The sequence below is a fragment of the Felis catus genome, chromosome A2, assembly GCF_018350175.1.
Source record: "Felis catus isolate Fca126 chromosome A2, F.catus_Fca126_mat1.0, whole genome shotgun sequence".
In the NCBI taxonomy this organism is placed as follows: Eukaryota; Metazoa; Chordata; class Mammalia; order Carnivora; family Felidae; genus Felis; species Felis catus.
The window spans coordinates 129,599,328-129,621,808 of NC_058369.1; the positions used below are offsets into that span (position 1 = coordinate 129,599,328).

At 37.8% G+C, this 22,481-nt stretch overlaps 1 protein-coding gene and 1 long non-coding RNA gene across 10 annotated transcripts in view; one reads left to right on the top strand and one right to left on the bottom strand.

The window, feature by feature from the left end:
• The window catches only part of LOC123384158, a 224,279-nt gene that overhangs the window by 192,714 nt on the left and 9,084 nt on the right, over window positions 1–22,481 (top strand). The gene's annotated exons all lie outside the window — the stretch shown is intronic.
• IMMP2L (inner mitochondrial membrane peptidase subunit 2) overlaps window positions 442–22,481 on the bottom strand; it is an 888,431-nt gene continuing 866,391 nt past the window's right edge. For all 7 annotated transcript variants that reach the window (XM_019825713.3, XM_023250510.2, XM_045053277.1 and 4 more), the window contains one exon: window positions 442–1,054. In XM_019825713.3, the coding sequence (XP_019681272.1) occupies window positions 935–1,054 (120 nt within the window). In that variant the 3' untranslated portion in view covers window positions 442–934. The remainder of the gene's footprint in view (window positions 1,055–22,481) is intronic.

Below are 22,481 nucleotides of genomic sequence, written 5' to 3' on the forward strand. Positions count from 1 at the left end.
TCTCTTTGCATTCCAGACCAAAGAAGTTTGCATCTACATTTGCAAGAGTAAATATAGACTTGTATATAGGAATTTACTTCCTTATCTATGCAATTTACAGGATCTATTAGGCTAATATTACTCCATGTTGCAATTGGTGATTTCAATATCATAAAGTCTGAAAATCACGGGGAGACTAATAAAACTTGGTTGACCTGGAGTAACCACTTTCCATTTCACTCAGAAAATTTTACCAGATAGTGACTAAATACTGCTAAACAGGTTTATTCATCAATGTGAAGGGGCATGAGATCACTCAGCAGTTTTGGATTTAAAAGGGCCAATAAGAAAGGTTTACTTGTATTGATAGTTCTCCATTACTTTAATTCCTTGCTTCCAAGAAAAAGATAATACATTCCTCATTAATGGAGGTATAGGTTAAATGATAAATACCCAAAACAGTACCTGAGCAAATCAGTATTTTATTTTTACATCACAGTTTACTGTTCTTCCTAACTGGTGGTCAGTGTATTGTAAATACTGTCAATCATGATATAATTCCCATCACTACATGTTTCATCTCAAGAGTAAATGACATTACTCAATTACTTTCATCCAATATTAATTTTCATATTCTTTCACCAGTAAGCACCAAAATTAAAACTCAGCAATCAATGGGATAAGTATACATAACAAAGATTCTCAAATTTATCCCCAAATTAAGACATGGGAATAAGATTTTCATATTCCCAAAGGTCTGAATTTTTTTGGCATTAAATAGGGTATTACAATTAAACACAAAATCAGTTGATATTTAATACTGTTTAAAACTCTTTAATAATGTGGATCATCTCATTTGAAACAAGCTTTGCCCTTTTGAAGGCTCATCCATTCCTTTTCCTGTGATTGGTGGTGTTGGCCTCCCAATGTCAGCAGCTGAGGGAGACCCATGCCATCATTCTGCTTCGCTCTGAACTAGTAAACGCTCTGGAGGAAGAACAGATTCCAGTTTCTGCCAGCGCTCTGGAGGCCACAAGATATGTGTAGCATGGGCATGCAGAAGTCCTAGGGAAACCTGAACCCATGAGAGACACAAAGAACATAAGAAAAAAATTACTTAGATGATTAAAAATAGTAAACATTTAGATGGTACTTTTCTAGGTGTAATGTACGGAAGTATTGATAGAATGCCTTTAATCCTCACAAATCATTTTAGGTAGGTATTACCCCCATTTTGCACATGAGAAAACAAAATTAAGGTTGGTTAAAGAGCTTACCAAAAGTGCTATAGCTACCACGGGGTGGAGGCTGGCTTCTTGGCTGAGCCATCCAACTCCAGAGTCTGCATGCAACCTTAAACACACTCCTCCCTAACCACTTTGCATACACCCAGGAAACATAAATCTGGTTTGCATTCTCAGAATCTCCTATATAATTGACACTATTTCAGAGGGACTGTACTTTGTGGAAAAGTCAGAGACATGAAAATTTTTTCCCACCTACTGGCTGAGCAGCAGAAATTAGATCTTGGAAACTATAGGGAGCAAGATGGAACTAGTGCTCCCAGAGGGAGGTGGAAACCCAAGGGAAAGCCAGCAATGGAGGACAGGAAGCAGGAAAAAGAATCAAGTATAAAGATCATGACAGAGGGCAAAGAACCCCCATCAGCAGAGATGTGCCAGGATTAAAGTGGAGGTAACTAGAGGGAAGTCATCTTGGAGGACTGAAGGCTGAGCCCTTAAAGACAGCTTAGGTTTCCATAGGGACATGAGCTTCAGTGAGCGGAAGAGTGGGGCAAACCTGTCTAAAATGCAGATCCAGGTTCTATTTTCACAGATCACCCTTCAACAAAGCAGAAGCAGGGTCTAGAAATCTGTATCTTTTGTTGTAGATGCTATTTTTGTTATTAGATAATATTTAATAGCATTTAAAAGTTTACAAAATACTTACATTCAGCACATTATCTATTTAGTGCTAGCTGCAAACCAAATACTATGGGCCCACTTTTTATTTTCAAACGTTTTCCTATAACTTGAAGCTCCATAGAGATTAGCATACAAGACTGCTTTCATTGAAGTTCTATTTCCTAGCATCTGCATTCAGGAAAACATGTTGCACAGAAACTCAAAGAACTGGATGTCAAGTGAGAGATTCTAAAAAGGTAACTAGAAACACATTTTTTTTGAAAAGGAAGAAAAAAAAAAAAACCCTTCACAACAACTTGGAATACAAACAAAATAAGCCCAAAGTCTATGAAGAAGCCCCGAGAGCCCAATAAAGGAATATTACTCTGAAAATCAAACCTGCAGAAAATTTGAAAATGTGGTAGAAAAAAAAATTCACCCAAATTCACCATTTACATTTTGTTGCATTTGTTCCCTTCTCTTTGTATGCGTACCTGTGTACATATTTTTTTGAACCATTTGAAAGTTGCTGACATTCTGAATTTATTCCTAATTTTCCACATGTATCTCCTCAGAACTAAGACTCTTTACTACATAAACAATACATTCTATGTAATATATTAATGATACAATATTGCTTACAACAACCAAAATTTTCCAACTGTTCCAATAATGTCTTTTATAGCTATTTTTTAAGTTCTTAATCAAGGGTCCAGAATTACATCATAATTGTCATGATTTTTGTTTGGGCCTGTTGCCTTGTAAAATATCCTACATTTAGAATTGGTCGACTTTTCCCTTCCTGAATAGATTCAAGTTAAATGTTCTTGGCAAGAACACAATGTACTTGATAGTGTATTCTTCCCATTCTGTCATGTCAGAAGGCACAAAATATCTGTTTATCCTATTGTTGTGACATGAATGAAGTTGGATAATTTGATTAATGTGATATTGACCAGCTTTCTCCACTATAAACAAGCTGTTTTCCTTTTGTCATGAATAACTAAGCTGTGGGATGATATTTTGAAATATTTCACTATCTTGCATCAAAATTTTATCCAATCATTTCACTGTTTCTGAAAGAAGCTGGTTTTTCAATCATCTGATAGTTTTAACATCCATGGATGATCCTCCCTGAATCAGTTATTACATTGATGATTACACTAGTGAGTTTCCTAATTTATTATTCCTTTTATATTTAATAGCTTTCATTTTTCTCTAAAGTGCTTCTCCTTCTAATCCTAAATTCTTTTAATATCAAATATTTTTAATTTCAAAATATGTTATGAGATTTTGGTTTAATGCTCCAATGTCCTCAGAGCAGTGGGGAGGTTCTTGATCAATGATGGACATATCTCCATCAGTCTCTGAGCACCTTTTTGGTACCACTGAATGCTGTAGGCTTACTCGTACTTGATAGTGGTTCAGCCTGACATTGGACATCTCATTAAAGAGGCTTGGTTTTACCAAGGAATACTATTTAGAAACCAAAACCTGCTACTATAGGTACTTATTGCTCTGAGGGTGTCAACATTCAAAGCCATTTCATAGGATAAACATTAAAAAAATACAAAACCCTAGGGCTTTCCCTCAACTTTCCCCATTCTATATTTCTATCTCCTTTCTTCCAGAGTGAGCACTCAGATTTCCAACAACTACCAGTTTAGTAAAATCAAGGTTTCTTTGAAATTATTTTAATCCTTAAAATACATCTCATGTTAAGGGTATATTTATTGGAATTTGTCCTTTTTTTCCTCCACAGTGTAGATTTGCTTCTATTTGTATTCAATTTTAGTGTGCTTTTGATATCCTTTTGGACTCAGTATTTTTTTTTTGAATATTTAAACGTTTGCATGGTTCAGAAGTCAAAATTATTCTTAAAAGGTGAGGTAGGCAGAATGCCCCCCAACATACAGTTACTCTGTAAGGATTACCATATCCTAATGGACTTAAAGTTGCTGATCAGTTGACCTTAAGATAACAAGACTATTCTATAACATGATTATATTTGGGTTCATGAGATAAGAATCCTTAAATGTAGGTAAGCTAGGCAGAAGGGTCAGATTTAGACAGAGATGTTGTACTGCTTGATTTTGAAGATGGAGAAAAGGGCCATGAGCCAAGGAATCCAGGTGGCCTCTAGAAACTAGCAAGGGAACAGATTATCCCCTATAGCTGTCAGAATAAATGTAGCCATGCTGATACCTTGATTTTAGCCCAGTGAGATCCATATTGGACTCATGACCTCCAGAACTGTGAAATAAATTTGTTTTAAGCTACTGTATTTGTGGTAATCTATTATATTAGCATTGGGAAACTGATACAAAAAACAATATACACAAATTAAATTCTCATCCACCACTGCACCTCTATAGATTAACTATTTTCATCAGTTTTTGTTGTTCTTTTTTCCAAAAAAGAAACATTCTCTTATTTCCCCCTTTTTTTCCCATACCAAAGGTAGAACACTACACATTCCCTTTTGTAACATCCTAGAAACCATTTCCTAACATTTCACAGAAAGGGAACATATGGTTTTTACAACCCTACCCCATCCTCTTAGTGATTCTGATTAACCTCATTGGGAACCTAGGATCTGAATTTTCCACTTAGCATCACACCCAAAGTGAACTTGACCAATTTTAAAGAATCCCTTGAATATATTCTGAAACATGCTAAGTAACCATTCCAAACATGTTAACTGCCAGGAACCTCGATCTAAATGGTCTGTCATAGTAAAGTTTTTATCTATTTTTGTTCATGTCTGGGCTCAGTGGAGCTATAGGACAGCTGGTCTCCATCCTCTGCACAATAACCCTTTTTAGATTTGATAGCTGCTACTCAGTTGTTCCTCAAGCCTTTATTTGTGGTTCCAAGTTGTTTTAACTTTTTTTTCCTATGGTTGAGTTGCCAGTCTTTTAACTTTGCAGAACCCTTGCCAATATATTTGCTTGCTTTCTTGGTGACTGGATTTTTTTAAATCAACATTCATTTTACTAAAACCTAGAATTCTTTTATTCTAAACATTTATTAGGTATACTACTCACTTTCTGAAAAGAATTTCATCTTTAGAATTATGAATGTGAAAATTCTCATAGATGTAGAATATTAGTATGGTTTAAAAGTGGATGGAATGCAATATGTAAGTGTTTCTTTAAGAAAGACTAAGGTACAGGGAATGCCTATATACTCTCTTAGCAGTCTTATCACAGATCTTTATTTTTTTATTGATATGCATACAGACATGCAAAGGGTACCGTGAATGAAGGACAGAAAAAATCCAGAAATAAAGGAACTATTTAAAAATTAAAAGCTATACTTGAAATAAACCAGCTTTCATTTCCATACATACCATAATAGGCAGGGTCCTCCAGAGAAACAGAACTAATAGGATTTGTGTGTATATAGAGAAATGTTTATTTTAAGGATTTAACTCATGTAATTGTGGAGGCTTGGTGCTTTGAAAATCTAATGTGGAAAGGCCAGAAGGCAGAAGACTCGGGAAAGAGCTGCAGTTTAAGCTCAAAGGCAGTAGTCTCCAGGCAAATCCCTTATTGCTTGGGGGTAGTCAGGCTTTTGTTCTAAGCAGGCCTTCAGCTGGTTGAACAAAGCCCACCCACCTATTGGAGAACAATCAGCTTTACTCAAAGTCCTCTAATCTAAATGTAAAACTCATCCCCAAAACACTCTTAACAGAAACAACCAAAGAGCTGGGCACCATGGCCCAGCTAAAGTGACACACAAAGTTAACCATCACACCTAACAAATATAAACCTCCCTGTCGCTTACTCAGTGTTACCCTCAGTTCTTACTACACACAGGTCAGTGTTCTGAATGACTCAGTCATTCTGATGCATTTAATCCTCACAATAACTGTGTGATGCAGGTTCTATGATGGTCTCCATAGTAGAGGAAACCTAGGCACAGCAATAGGTTCTTTTGAGCCAAGACTGAAGTGCATGCCCCCTGGCTCTTGAACCTATCAAGATCTACCATGTAATTTATTTTCCAAATGAGACACTTTGACTGTCAAAGGGAGCCCTTTTTTTTTTTTATATGAAATTTATTGACAAATTAGTTTCCATACAACACCCAGTGCTCATCCCAAAAGGTGCCCTCCTCAATACCCATGACCCACCCTCCTCTCCCTCCCACCCCCCATCAACCCTCAGTTTGTTCTCAGTTTTTAAGAGTCTCTTATGCTTTGGCTCTCTCCCACTCTAACCTGTTTTTTTTTTTTTTTCCTTCCCCTCCCCCATGGGTTCCTGTTAATTTCTCAGGGTCCACATAAGAGTGAAACCATATGATATCTGTCTTTCTCTGTATGGCTTATTTCACTTAGCATCACACTCTCCAGTTCCATCCACGTTGCTACAAAAGGCCATATTTCATTTTTTCTCATTGCCACGTAATATTCCATTGTGTATATAAACCACAATTTCTTTATCCATTCATCAGTGGATGGACATTTAGGCTCTTTCCATAATTTGGCTATTGTTGAGAGTGCTGCTATGAACATTGGGGTACAAGTGGCCCTATGCATCAGTACTCCTGTATCCCTTGGATAAATTCCTAGCAGTGCTATTGCTGGGTCATAGGGTAGGTCTATTTTTAATTTTCTGAGGAACCTCCACACTGCTTTCCAGAGCAGCTGCACCAATTTGCATTCCCACCAACAGTGCAAGAGGGTTCCCGTTTCTCCACATCCTCTCCAGCATCTAGAGTCTCCTGATTTGTTCATTTTGGCCACTCTGACTGGCGTGAGGTGATACCTGAGTGTGGTTTTGATTTGTATTTCCCTGATGAGGAGCGACGCTGAACATCTTTTCATGTGCCTGTTGGCCATCCGGATGTCTTCTTTAGAGAAGTGTCTATTCATGTTTTCTGCCCATTTCTTCACTGGGTTATTTGTTTTTCGGGTGTGGAGTTTGGTGAGCTCTTTATAGATTTTGGATACTAGCCCTTTGTCCGATATGTCATTTGCGAATATCTTTTCCCATTCCGTTGGTTGCCTTTTAGTTTTGTTGGTTGTTTCCTTTGCTGTGCAGAAGCTTTTTATCTTCATAAGGTCCCAGTAATTCACTTTTGCTTTTAATTCCCTTGCCTTTGGGGATGTGTCGAGTAAGAGATTGCTACGGCTGAGGTCAGAGAGGTCTTTTCCTGCTTTCTCCTCTAAGGTTTTGATGGTTTCCTGTCTCACATTTAGGTCCTTTATCCATTTGGAGTTTATTTTTGTGAATGGTGTGAGAAAGTGGTCTAGTTTCAACCTTCTGCATGTTGCTGTCCAGTTCTCCCAGCACCATTTGTTAAAGAGGCTGTCTTTTTTCCATTGGATGTTCTTTCCTGCTTTGTCAAAGATGAGTTGGCCATACGTTTGTGGGTCTAGTTCTGGGGTTTCTATTCTATTCCATTGGTCTATGTGTCTGTTTCTGTGCCAATACCATGCTGTCTTGATGATGACAGCTTTGTAGTAGAGGCTAAAGTCTGGGATTGTGATGCCTCCTGCTTTGGTCTTCTTCTTCAAAATTCCTTTGGCTATTCGGGGCCTTTTGTGGTTCCATATGAATTTTAGGATTGCTTGTTCTAGTTTCGAGAAGAATGCTGGTGCAATTTTGATTGGGATTGCATTGAATGTGTAGATAGCTTTGGGTAGTATTGACATTTTGACAATATTTATTTTTCCAATCCATGAGCAGGGAATGTCTTTCCATTTCTTTAAATCTTCTTCAATTTCCTTCATAAGCTTTCTATAGTTTTCAGCATACAGATCCTTTACATCTTTGGTTAGATTTATTCCTAGGTATTTTATGCTTCTTGGTGCAATTGTGAATGGGATCAGTTTCTTTATTTGTCTTTCTGTTGCTTCATTGTTAGTGTATAAGAATGCAACTGATTTCTGTACATTGATTTTGTATCCTGCAACTTTGCTGAATTCATGTATCAGTTCTAGTAGACTTTTGGTGGAGTCTATCGGATTTTCCATGTATAATATCATGTCATCTGCAAAAAGCGAAAGCTTGACTTCGTCTTTGCCAATTTTGATGCCTTTGATTTCCTTTTGTTGTCTGATTGCTGATGCTAGAACTTCCAGCACTATGTTAAACAGCAGCAGTGAGAGTGGGCATCCTTGTCGTGTTCCTGATCTCAGGGAAAAAGCTCTCAGTTTTTCCCCGTTGAGGATGATGTTAGCTGTGGGCTTTTCATAAATGGCTTTTATGATCTTTAAGTATGTTCCTTCTATCCCGACTTTCTCAAGGGTTTTTATTAAGAAAGGTGCTGGATTTTGTCAAAGGCCTTTTCTGCATCGATTGACAGGATCATATGGTTCTTCTCTTTTTTTTTGTTAATGTGATGTATCACATTGATTGATTTGCGAATGTTGAACCAGCCCTGCATCCCAGGAATGAATCCCACTTGATCATGGTGAATAATTCTTTTTATATGCCGTTGAATTCGATTTGCTAGTATCTTATTGAGAATTTTTGCATCCATATTCATCAGGGATATTGGCCTGTAGTTCTCTTTTTTTACTGGGTCTCTGTCTGGTTTAGGAATCAAAGTAATACTGGCTTCATAGAATGAGTCTGGAAGTTTTCCTTCCCTTTCTATTTCTTGGAATAGCTTGAGAAGGATAGGTATTATCTCTGCTTTAAACGTCTGGTAGAACTCCCCTGGGAAGCCATCTGGTCCTGGACTCTTATTTGTTGGGAGATTTTTGATAACCGATTCAATATCTTCGCTGGTGATGGGTCTGTTCAAGCTTTCTATTTCCTCCTGATTGAGTTTTGGAAGAGTGTGGGTGTTCAGGAATTTGTCCATTTCTTCCAGGTTGTCCAATTTGTTGGCATATAATTTTTCATAGTATTCCCTGATAATTGTTTGTATCTCTGAGGGATTGGTTGTAATAATTCCATTTTCATTCATGATTTTATCTATTTGGGTCATTTCCCTTTTCTTTTTGAGAAGCCTGGCTAGAGGTTTGTCAATTTTGTTTATTTTTTCAAAAAACCAACTCTTGGTTTCGTTGATCTGCTCTACAGTTTTTTTAGATTCTATATTGTTTATTTCTGCTCTGATCTTTATGATTTCTCTTCTTCTGCTGGGTTTAGGCTGCCTTTGCTGTTCTGCTTCTAGTTCCTTTAGGTGTGCTGTTAGATTTTGTATTTGGGATTTTTCTTGTTTCTTGAGATAGGCCTGGATTGCAATGTATTTTCCTCTCAGGACTGCCTTCGCTGCGTCCCAAAGCGTTTGGATTGTTGTATTTTCATTTTCGTTTGTTTCCATATATTTTTTAATTTCTTCTCTAATTGCCTGGTTGACCCACTCATTCGTTAGTAGGGTGTTCTTTAACCTCCATGCCTTTGGAGGTTTTCCATACTTTTTCCTGTGGTTGATTTCAAGCTTCATAGCATTGTGGTCTGAAAGTATGCATGGTATAATTTCAATTCTTGTAAACTTATGAAGGGCTGTTTTGTGACCCAGTATATGATCTATCTTGGAGAATGTTCCATGTGCACTCGAGAAGAAAGTATATTCTGTTGCTTTGGGATGCAGCGTTCTAAATATATCTGTCAAGTCCATCTGATCCAATGTCTCATTCAGGGCCCTTGTTTCTTTATTGACCGTGTGTCTAGATGATCTGTCCATTTCTGTAAGTGGGGTGTTAAAGTCCCCTGCAATTACCACATTCTTATCAATAAGGTTGCTTATGTTTATGAGTAATTGTTTTATATATTTGGGGGCTCCGGTATTCGGCGCATAGACATTTATAATTGTTAGCTCTTCCTGATGGATAGACCCTGTAACTATTATATAATGTCCTTCTTCATCTCTTGTTACAGCCTTTACTTTAAAGTCTAGTTTGTCTGATATAAGTATGGCTACTCCAGCTTTCTTTTGGCTTCCAGTCGCATGATAAATAGTTCTCCATCCCCTCACTCTCAATCTAAAGGTGTCCTCAGGTCTAAAATGAGTCTCTTGTAGACAGCAAATAGATGGGTCTTGTTTTTTTATCCATTCTGATACCCTATGTCTTTTGGTTGGTGCATTTAATCCATTTACATTCAGTGTTATTATAGAAAGATACGGGTTGAGAGTCATTGTGATGTCTGTATGTTTTATGCTTGTAGTGATGTCTCTGGGACTTTGTCTCACAGGGTCCCCCTTAGGATCTCTTGTAGGGCTGGTTTAGTGGTGACAAATTCCTTCAGTTTTTGTTTGTTTGGGAAAACCTTTATCTCTCCTTCTATTCTAAATGACAGACTTGCTGGGTAAAGGATTCTCGGCTGCATATTTTTTCTGTCTAGCACCCTGAAAATCTCCTGCCAATTCTTTCTGGCCTGCCAAGTTTCAAAAGAGAGATCAGTCACGAGTCTTATAGGTCTCCCTTTATATGTGAGGGCACGTTTACCCCTTGCTGCTTTCAGAATTTTCTCTTTATCCTTGTATTTTGCCAGTTTCACTATGATATGTCGTGCAGAAGATCGATTCAAGTTACGTCTGAAGGGAGTTCTCTGTGCCTCTTGGATTTCAATGCCTTTTTCCTTCCCCAGTTCAGGGAAGTTCTCAGCTATTATTTCTTCAAGTACCCCTTCAGCACCTTTCCCTCTCTCTTCCTCCTCTGGGATACCAATTATGCGTATATTATTTCTTTTTAGTGTATCACTTAGTTCTCTAATTTTCCCCTCATACTCCTGGATTTTTTTCTCTCTCTTTTTCTCAGCTTCCTCTTTTTCCATAACTTTATCCTCTAGTTCACCTATTCTCTCCTCTGCCTCTTCAAGCCGAGCTGTGGTGGTTTCCATTTTGTTATGCATTTCGTTTAAAGCGTTTTTCAGCTCCTTGTGACTGTTCCTTAGTCCCTTGATCTCTGTAGCAAGAGATTCTCTGCTGTCCTGTATACTGTTTTCAAGCCCAGCGATTAATTTTATGACTATTATTCTAAATTCACTTTCTGTTATATTATTTAAATCCTTTTTGATCAGCTCATTAGCTGTTGTTATTTCCTGGAGATTCTTCTGAGGGGAATTCTTCCGCTTGGTCATTTTGGATAGTCCCTGGCATGGTGAGGACCTGCAGGGCCCTTCCCCTGTGTTGTGGTGTATAACTGGAGTTGGTGGGCGGGGCCGCAGTCCGACCTGATGTCTGCCCCCAGCCCACCGCTGGGGCCACAGTCAGACTGGTGTGTGCCTTCTCTTCCCCTCTCCTAGGGGCGGGATTCACTGTGGGGTGGTGTGGCCCGTCTGGGCTACTTGCACACTGCCAGGCTTGTGATGCTGGGGATCTGGCGTATTAGCTGGGGTGGGTAGGCAAGGTGCACGGGGGCAGGAGGGGCAGGCTTAGATCGCTTCTCCTTAGGTGATCCACTTCAGGAGGGGCCCTGTGGCAGCGGGAGGGAGTCAGATCCGCTGCCGGAGGTTTGGCTCCGCAGAAGCACAGAGTTGGGTGTTTGCGCGGAGCGAGCAAGTTCCCTGGCAGGAACTGGTTCTCTTTGGGATTTTGGCTGGGGGATGGGCGGGGGAGATGGCGCTGGCGAGCGCCTTTGTTCCCCACCAAACTGAGCTCTGTCGTCCGGGGGCTCAGCAGCTCTCCCTCCCTTTGTCCTTCAGCCTTCCCGCTTTCCGAGCAGAGCTGTTAACTTATGACCTCCCAGACGCTAAGTCGCGCTTGTTGTGGGAACACAGTCCGTCAGGCCCCTCCGCTTTTGCCAGCCAGACTCGGGGGCTCTGCTTGGCCGGCGAGCCGCCCCTCCGCAAAGGGAGCCCTTTTAAATTAAGTCAGGATAATAGTAAAATGGGGCTGCCCTGGACAAATCAAGATTGGGTCAACTTAATTATACTGCTTTTGAGTTTTGTTAGGTCCCACATACTTTCCCTAAACACCTAGATTGATCATAATGGAAATGCTTGTTACAAACTTAATTATTTTTCTCAAAACTCATAGGTTGAAACCCTAATCCCCAGCACCTCAGAATATGAGTATTTGGCGATAGTTACCTCTTTGAAGGTTCTAAGTTAAAATGAGGCCATTAAGGTGACCCTAATCCAATTGGGCTGGAATGGTTGTTAGATGAGGACATTAAGACACACAATCAATAGGGTTGCATGTGGGGACACAGCAAAAAGTTGGCCATTTGCAAGACAATGAGAGAAGCCTCCCAACACCAAAACTTTCTGACACCTGCCCTTGGATTTCTCGTCTCCAGAACTGTGAGAAATTTTCTGTTGTTCAAGCCATGCAGTCTATGATATTTGATTATGGCAGCCCAACACTAATATAGACATGAATAAACAGGAATACTGTGCTCGAAGCTAGTTCCATAACATGTGCCAATAATCACTCAAAATAGGGAAACAGGTTGAAGACAGAAAAAAAGTGCTTTTTTCTGTTATTAAAAAGAGAGATGCTTAAGCATGCAAAGGCATACCTAGTTTTATTAAGCTTTGCAGCAACCCTGTGGTGAGCAAGTCTATCAGTGCCATTTTCCAACAGGATTTGCTCATTTGTGTCCATGTCGTATTTTGATAACGTGTACATTATTTCATAATTTTTTTTTATTTGTTATGGTGATCTGTGATATTTAATGTTACTACTCTAATTGCTTTGGGGCTCCACAAGTTGTGCCTTTTTAAGACAGCAAACAATTGATAAATGTGTGTTGTGACTGCTTCACTGGCTGGCTGTTCCCCCATCACTTTACCTCTCCTCAAACCTCTCTGTTCCCTGAGGCACAACACTATCACAATTAGGCCAATTAATAACCCCAAATGGCTTCTAAGTGTACAAGTAAAATGAAGAGTCACAGGTCTCTTACTTGGAATCAAAACTATAAATAATTACACTTAGTGAGGAAGCATGTCAAAAGCCAAAATAGGCCAAAGCTAAGCCTCTTGTGCCAAACAGCCAAGTTGTGAAAGAAAAAAGAAAGTTCTTCAAAGAAATTAAAAAGCTACTCCAGTGAACACACAAATGATAAATAAGTGGTAGCCTTACTGCTGATGTGGAGGAAGTTTTAGTGGTCTGGATAAAAGATCAAACCAGCCACAACATTCTGTTAAACAAACACCTAATCCAGAGTAAGGCCCTAACTCTTCTCAATTCTATGAAGGCAGAGAGGAAAGGAAGCTGCCGAAGATAAGTTTGATCTAGCAGAAATTGGTTTATGAGGTTTAAGGATAGAAGCCATGTCCATAACAAAAAAGAACAAGGTAAAGCAGGAAGTTATCTAGAATATCTAAGATAATTATTGAAGGTGGCTATATTAGTGAACAGATTTTTAACGTAGATTCAATAGCCTTTTATTGGAAGGAGATGCTAACTAGGGTTTTCATAGCTAGAGAGAAGAAGTCAATGTCTGGCCCCAAAGAACAGGCTCTCTCTCGTCAGGGGATAATGCAGCTAGTGACTTTAAGTTGAAGCCAATGTTCATTTACTATTCCAAAAATGCTAGAACCTTTCAAGATTATGCTAAATTTATTCTGCCTGTGCTCTATAAATGGAACAACAAAGCCAGGATGACAGCACATCTGTTTACAATGTGGTTCACTGAATATTATAAGCCCTTTATTGAGACCTACTGCTTAAAGAAGAAAGTCCTTTTCAAAATATTGCTGACAATGCACCTGGTCATCAAAGAGCTCTGATGGAAATGTACAATGAGATTAATGTTTTCATGCCTGCTAACAACAACTATTCTGCAGCCCATGCATCAAGGACACGTTTGGACTGTCAAGGCTTATTCTTTAATAAGTCTTATTCTTTAAGATGATAGCTGCCACAAACACTGGTATCACTGGTATCACTGATGTATATGAGCAAAGTCAACTGAAAACTTTCTGGAAAGTATTCACCATCCTAGATGTCATTAGGAACACTTAGGATTCATGGAAAGGGGCCAAAATATCAACATTCACAGGAATTTGGAAGAAGTTGATTCTAACCCTCATGGATGACTTTGAGGGGCTGAAGACTTCAGTGGAGAAAGTAGCTACAGATGTAGAGGAAATAGCAAGAAAACTTGAATTTGAAGTGGAACATGAAAAAGTGACTGCATTGTTGCTATCTCATGATAAAACCTTAATGGATGAGGAGGTGCTCATCATTTTATGAATGAGAACAAAACATGGTTTCTTGAAATAGACTGCACTCCTGGTGGAGATTCTGTGAAAACTGTTGAAATGACAACAAAGGACTTAGAATATTACAGAAGCTTAGTTGATAAAGCAGCAGCAGGGTTGGAGAGGATTGACTCCAGTTTTGAAAATGCATCAAATAGTATCACATGCTACAGAGAAATTGTTCATGAAAAGCAGATTTATGCAACAACTTTCACTGTTGTCTTATTTTAAAAAAATTGTCACAACCATCCCCCCCCCCCAGCAACTATCAACACTGAGGCAAGACTGTCTACCCCCCCCCCCCCACACAAAGACTTTTTGAAAGTTCAGTGGATTAGTCTTCTTTAGAATATATTTTTTAATTAAGGCATGTAAACTTTTTAGGCAACATTATTACAAATTTAATGGACTACAGTATAGTATAAATATAACCTTTATATGCACTGAAAAACTAAAAAAAATCATTTACCATGCCTTGGTGTAGTATTCACTTTATTGTAATGATCTAGAACAGACCCTATAATACTCCAAGGTATGACTAAAATTTTTTCAATAGGTTTTGTTACTTTGACCAACCAACCTAATATTTTACTGGGACTTAACTCTACCCTATGCTCTTTTGTGTCCCATGTATAGCTATGTCTCCTTTTCAATGGATTCACAACATTTTTAGGCATAAGAAATCCACTTTAACAGTAAATTTTTGAACACAACAGCAACTTATTAAATTATTAGAAATCCTAAGCAGATCATTGTTTTTTTACTGTCTGCTTAATGAGAAATTTGCCCATCCACATATATTAATAGGCCTCTTACAATAACTGTTGCCCATAGATTTAGAAACAATGATCTAGAATGATCTATTTTAATTGTGCATCCTACCAGTAAAAAATATTGGAGAACTGACCTCCTTATTTACATTTGAAAATTATATATAATAAAAATTATTACAATTAGTACTAACAGTCCATAAAACCAAATGTTAGTAAAGCTCCAACTCTTGTTTTTTAGTTCAGGAGTACTAATTTTTTGTTTTTGTATCCAGGGGATCATTATACACACCCCTGGTCTATTCTTGCTCCCCTCTTTAGAGATCTCTGCTCTAGGAAACACCAAAAATACTAGCTGAAAATTGATCAGCACTATCAGTCAACTAGTTTGTTTTGTCCACACAATGCCAAAGAAGCACATGGACTGAATTGCCTGCCTTTGATTGAATTGGCTCCACAGAGAAGTTATGTTGGCATGTCGTAGACACAACCTTCATGAGCCCAGCCTTTTCTTCAGGTGCCAAAGGCACAGGTGTGCATTATTTTGGTTCTCTCCACCCCCTATTCATAAACCATCAGTCTACAGAGCACTCTTCCAATTCCTGGCTTCAGGATACCCTCTTCTCTTGAAGGAAGAGCTTGAAAGGATGAGATAAGGACAAGCAAAAGCATAAGAGTCCACAGGTAGGATAGAAAGGGAAACAAAGGAGAGGAAGAAGATGATGACTGTTAATGGAAGCAAAGACTTTTTTAAAAAGCCATTCAGAACTAGAGCCAGGGTCAGAAATGGACCAGGATGAAAAATGAGATGAAGCACAAAATTTCATTTGATTAAAATATTTTCTTAAGAAAAAAAACCACATTTTATATAATCACTACTAGCAAATAGTCTTTGATGAATTTACTTAGCAGTATAAGAGAGAAAAATCTCCACATAAACAAGGCAGCAGTCACATGATATTCATTCTGCACTATTAAATTACCTACAATTCTGAAGGTCAAATCAAACTGAAACAACACTGGAACTTGGAAGAACACTGTTTAAATGAATTGTCAATTTCCCAGAGCTTAAAGAAGTCAGTCAGCTTTCCACTCTGTCGTCCAACATCCTTTATACCCACATCTTTCCAAACTTACCTACAAGATTTCTCAGTATGCAAGTTCTACTCTAAGGGCCTCCATGGTATACCCAACTCCACATATCATGCCCACCTTCCTGCTTTTGATGGCTTCTGTACTCAGTTTGTAATCCTCTTCCTCATATCCCTGGGACCTTCCTATAAAACCCAGTGTAGCCTAACTTTTCCATGGAGCCCTTCCAGCCACCGCAATTCTCAACCATTTGTTCCTTTTTAAGGAACTGAGGCCTGGTGATGGTCTACCCAATATCAGGTTCTTAAAAAAGAAAAGAAAGGGACTTTGGGGGAAAATGGCAGAGTAGAAGGAGCCTAAGATCACCTCCTCCTATGGATGCAACTAGATAACACCCGTATCAGTGTAAATTACCCAGGCAAAGACCTGAGGCTGGCAGAAAAGACTCTCCACAGCAAAATGTGGAGAAGAGGCCATATCAAAGAGGGTAGGAAGAGCAGGGATATGGCTGGGATCTAAATGGACTTGCAGGGACTGTCACCAGGAGGGAGGGACACCTCAGGCATGGAGGGAGGAAAGAAAGAGACCCTCACAACAGGCATGGGAAACCTCACCCAGAAGATGAATTCCCGTAACATTTGGCTTTGAAAACCAGAGGGGTCAAATTTCATGTGTTCTTACAGTACGTAAGGCTTAACACCCGGAACTTTGAAACTCAGCAGGCTGTGCTCTGGGAGAGCAAGGAAGGCTAGAGGAAACTGAGTCCATGCCTTTAAAGAGCACAACAAAGTGCTCTGCAGAGATATAGCATAGAAAGAGCAGTTTGAAAAATGGCTGGGGTATAAAAGAGGGAAATTTGTTTACTTATCTTAGGGCATGTGCTGGAAGGAGAGGATCCTTGGGAGATTTCTCAGGAAAGAAAAGTGCGGGCAGAAGCCATTTCATTCCCCCACCCCCAGCTTAGACATGCAGCCTATAGAAACCAGGGCCAACACTTACTACCTAGCTTGCCAACTGTGTACCCACACATGTCCATCCTCATGCTTCAACTACTCCACCCCTCCAACCCTTCCTGCCTTGGTTTGGGGCAGCTGTAGGTTCCCTCTTGCAGAATGCAAACTGTAAGAGAAGAGAGCAAGAGAAGAAAGGAACAGAGAACTACCACAACAACCGTAAACCAAGTAACAAAATGGGAGTAAGTACATACCTGTCAATAATTAGTTTGAACGTAAGTGGACTAAACACTCAATTCAAAAGACACAGGTTAATGGAATAGAAAAACAAAACAAAAAACAAGATCCATCTATACACTGCCTACAGGAAACTCATTTCAGACCTGAAGAAGCATGCAAATTCAGGGGCACCTGTGAGGCTCAGTCAGTTGAGCAGCCAACTTTGGCTCAAGTCATGATCTCACACTTCAACAGTTCATAGTTGAAGCCCCGGCATCGGGGTCTCTGCTGGCACCACAAGCCCGCTTCAGATCCTCTCTCTGCCTCTCCCCACTTGTGCACATGCTCTGTCTCAAAAACAAACATTTAAAACAAAAAAGAAACACACAAATTCAAAGTGAAAGAATGGAAAAGCATTTATCATGCAAATGGAAGTGAAAGAAAATGGGAGTAGCAATACTTACATCATACAAAATAGACTTTAAAACAGACTGTAATGAGACAAAGGACACTATATAATCATAAAAGGAGCAATCCAGTAAGAAGTTATAACAATTGTAAATATTTATGCACCCAACATGAAAGAAACAAAATATATAAAGTAGCTAACAACAAACATAAAGCACCTAATAATAGTAATACAATAATAGGGGACTTTAACACCCCACTTACATCAATGGATAGATCATCCAAAAGGAAAACTAACAAGGGAACAGTGGCTTTGAATGACAAACTCAACCAGATGGATCTAACAGATATATTCAGAACATTCCATCCTGAAAGAGCAGAATAAACATTTTTTTTCTGGAGACCATTCCCTGTGCACTTGAATAGATCACATATTAGGCCACAAAACAAGTCTCAGCAAATTTAAAAAGATTAATGTCATACCATGAGTCTTTTCTGACCAAAATGCTATGAAATTAGACATCAAACAAAAGAAAAAATCTATTTAGACTATAGATACAAGAAGGTTAAATAATATGCTACTAAACAATGAATAGGTCAACCAAGAAATCAAAGAGGAAATAAAAAAGTACATGGAGATAGGTGAAAATGAAAACAAGATTCTAAAATCTTTGGATTGCAGCAAAAGCTGTTCTCACAGGGAAGTTTATACCAATTCAGACCTACCTCAAGAAGTAAGAAAAATCTCAGAAAACAACCTTACACCTGAAGGAGCTAGAAAAGAAAAAAACTAATCCCAAACCAGCAGAAGAAAATAATAAAGATGAGAGCATATATTAAAAGAAAATAGGGAAAGGACTCAAACAAAATCACAAATTAAAGAGGAGAAATAACAACCAAAATATGAAAGATTATACAAGATTATTAAAAATTATATGCCAACAAATTGGACAATCTAAAAGAAATGGATATATTCTTCAAAACATAAACTCCAAAAACTGGAGCAGGAAGAAATAAAAAATTTGAACAGACTGACTACCAGTAATGAAATTAAATCAGTAATCAAAAAACTCCCAGGAAACAAATCCAGGACAAGAGAGCTTCACAGGTGAATTCTACCAAACATTTAAATAAGAGTTAATACCTATTCTTCTTAAACTATTCCAAATAATAGAAGAGAAAGGAAACCTTCCACATTCATTCTAGGAGGCCAGCTTTCTCCCTGATACCAAAACTAGATAATGATACTACAAGAAAGGACAACTATAGGCCATTATCTATGATAAACATAGATGCAAAAATCCTCAACAAAATACTGACAAACTGAATCCAACATACATTTCAAGTCATTCACCACAATCAACTGGGATTTATATCTGGGATACAAGGGTGGTTCAGTATTTGCAAATCAGTCAACATGATACATGTGTCAACAAGAGAAAGGATAAAAAAAATATGATTGTTTTCATAGGTAGAGAAAAGAATTTGACAAAGTACATTGATTCATTATTAAAACCCTCAACAAAGTAGGTATACAGGGAATATATATCTCAATATAATAAGGGACATATATGAAAAACCCACAGTGAACACCATACTCAGTGGTAAAAAATACTCAGAAATTTTCCCCTAAGATCAGGAATAAGACAAGGTCAACTCCCACCATTTTTATTTATTTAATACAACACTAGAAGTAGTAGCCACAACAATCAGACAAGAAAAAGAAATAGAAGGCATCCAAATGGCCAAAAAAGAAGTAAAACTGTCACTGTTTGCAGATGATATGAAACTAGATACAGGAAACCCAAAAGACTCCACCCAAAAACTACTAGAACTGATAAATGAATTCAGTAAAGAATTAAAAATCAATATACAGAAGTCAGTTACATTCCTTCCTATACACTAATAATGAAGCAGCAGAAAGATAAAACAATCTCCTCTACAATTGTACCAAAAATAATAAAATACCTAGGAATAAGCATAACCAAGGAGATGAAAGACCTGTACTCTGAAAACTATAAAACACAGAGGAAAGAAATTGAAAACAAAACAAAAAAATGGAAAGATATTCCATGCTCATGGAATGAAATACTGTTAAAATGTCAATAATACCCAAAACAATCTACAGATTTAATACAATTCCTATCAAAATACCAAAATAATTTTTTCAGAACTAGAACTAAAGACCTTGAATAGCCAAAGCAATCTTTAAAGAGACAACCAAAACTGGAGGTATTACAATCCCAGATTTCAAGATACACTACAAGGGTCTAATAAGCAAAACAGTATGATACTGGCACAAAAATAGACACACAGATCAACAGAAGAGAATAGAGAGCCTAGAAATGAACCCATGATTATATGGTCAATTAATCTTTGACAAAGGAGGCAAGAACATGCAATAGGAAAAAGTCCCTTCAACAAATGGTGCTGGGAAAAGTGGACAGCTAAACACAAATGATTGAAACTTGATCACTTTCTTACACCATAGACAAAAACAGAATCAAAATGGATTAAGGACCTGAATGTGAGACCTGAGACCATAAAAATCCTGAAGAGAGCACAGGCTCTAATTTCTTTGGCATTGGCTGTAGTAACATTTTTCTAGATATATCTTCTGAGTCAAGGGAAACAAAAAACAAACTATTGGGGTTACATTAAAATTAAAAGCTTTTGGGGCACCTAGGTGGCTCAGTCAGTTGAGTATCTGACTTCAGCTCAGGTTATGATCTCACGGTTTGTGGGTTCAAGCCCCGCTTGGGCTCTGTGCCGACAGCTCAGAGCCTGGAGCCTACTTTGGATTCTGTGTCTCCTTCTGTCTGCCCTTTCCCCACTTGTGCTCTCTCAAAAACAAACATTAATTTTTTTTTTTTAAATAAAAGCTTCTGCACAGCAAAGAAAACAATCAACAAAACCAAGACAATCTACTGAATGGGAGAAGATACTTATTAATGGCATAGACCATAAAGGGTTAGTATCCAGAGTATATAAAAAACTTATACAAGTCAACACCCCCAAAACAAATAGTCCAATTAAAAAATGGACAGAAGAAATATCCATTTGTCCAGAGAACATAACAGATTGCTAACAGACACATAAACATCACTAACCATCAGGTACATGCAAATTAAAACCACAGTGAGCTATCACCTCACACCTGTCAGAATCAAATCAAAACCACCAGAAACAAGTGTTGGTGAGGATGTGAAGAAAAAATGAATTCTTGTGGATTGTCCATGGAAATGAAAACTAGTGCAGCCACTGTGGAAAACAGCACGGATATTTCTTAAAAGATCAAAAGTAGATCTACCCTATGATCCATGAATTTCATTACTGGGTATTACCCAAAGAGTATAAAAACACTATTTCAAAAAGATATATGCACCCCTATGTTTATTGCAGCATTATTTACAATAGCCAAATTATGGAGGCAGCCCAAGTGTCCACTGATAGAGGAATTGATAAAGAAGACATTTTTATATATATGGAATATTACTCAGCCATAAAAAAGAACGATATCTTGCCATTTGCAACCACATGGATGAATCTGGAAAGTATAATGCTAAGTGAAATAAGTCAGAGAAAGACAAATATATCATTTCACTCATATATGGAATTTAAGAAACAAAACAAAAAAAAGAGGGAAACAAAAAAAACACTCAACTTGAGAATAAACTGATGGTTAACAGAGGGGGGGTTGGGGGGATGGGTGAAATATGTGAAAGGGATTAAGAGTACACTTATAGTGATGAACACTGAGTAATGTATACAACTGTTGAATCACTATATTGTACACCTGAAACTAATGTAATGCTGTCAAGTATATTTGAATTGAAATTCTAAAAAATCTCTAGGCATAGTGTTGACCATGTAATATATTATACGACTTGGGAAACTTTAGAGTGAAGAAGGCTATTAATAATTATGCTGGGTCAAGAGGCATACATATGTCTCCAGGACACATGGTCATCCCCTTCTTTTGAGACAGGGAACACTTAATGACTATAGTTATATCCGAAATGTTTCAGATAGACATTCTCTTATTCCTTATATTAAACTTGCGGAATAGACATTATTTTCATTTGCAGAAAAGAATACTTGGGCTTAGAAATAGTAAGCCTTATGCTGAAAGTTATGAGTCTAGTATATGATAGAACCAGGATTTGAAAAAGGTGTGGTTAAAAATTCATGCTGCTCCTCCCTGTAATGTCCTGCTTCTCTTATGATATTATTTAATAATTATGTTTCCATGGCTATAGCAATAGTTGGCCAACTTTTTCTATAATAACCAGAGGTAACTTGTTTAGGCTTACAGACTATACAGTATTTGTTCCAAGTATTCAACTGTCATTGGTTTGTAGCACAGAGCAGCTACAGGCAATATATAAGTGACTATAAGATTTATTATAACAAAATTTTATTTACAATACAAAAATAAAAAAACAAAACAGCACCAAGCTGAATTTCATCCAAAGGCCATAGTTTGCCAGTTCCTGGTCTATAATCTAGATTCTATAATATTTATGACAGCAGAGCCTATATCTTACCTTTTCTATATTAGAAATTAGCATAATATCTTGGACAAGATCAAGAAATACTTGTCAGCAGTAAATATCTGTTGAATGAGTGAATGTTGAGTAAAGAAAGCTTAAATCTGGAAATGCTATATTTTATTATCTGGACATCAAGGAAATTCCCTAACCTACCTAAAGAGAGACATAAACAGTAGTAAGTGACAGGAGAGCTTCATAGATGATGTGCCACAACAGACTGACCATAAACTAGTGCTACCAAAAAACTGGGGTATGGTTCTTTCAGTCTCAAAAAATTATTTTCAAGATACAGTATGTAATTTAAAACACATATATGTAATGCCTAGACTTAAATTTTACAACCTATTTACTGCATTGTAAGAATCTTTTGAATATATTATACAGGCAAAGAAAATTGGTTTGGATTGCCTCTGGTGACCACCATTTACTTCCAAACCAAGTTAATGATATTAGGGAGGAGAGAAACTTATAAATGATTCCCAAACCC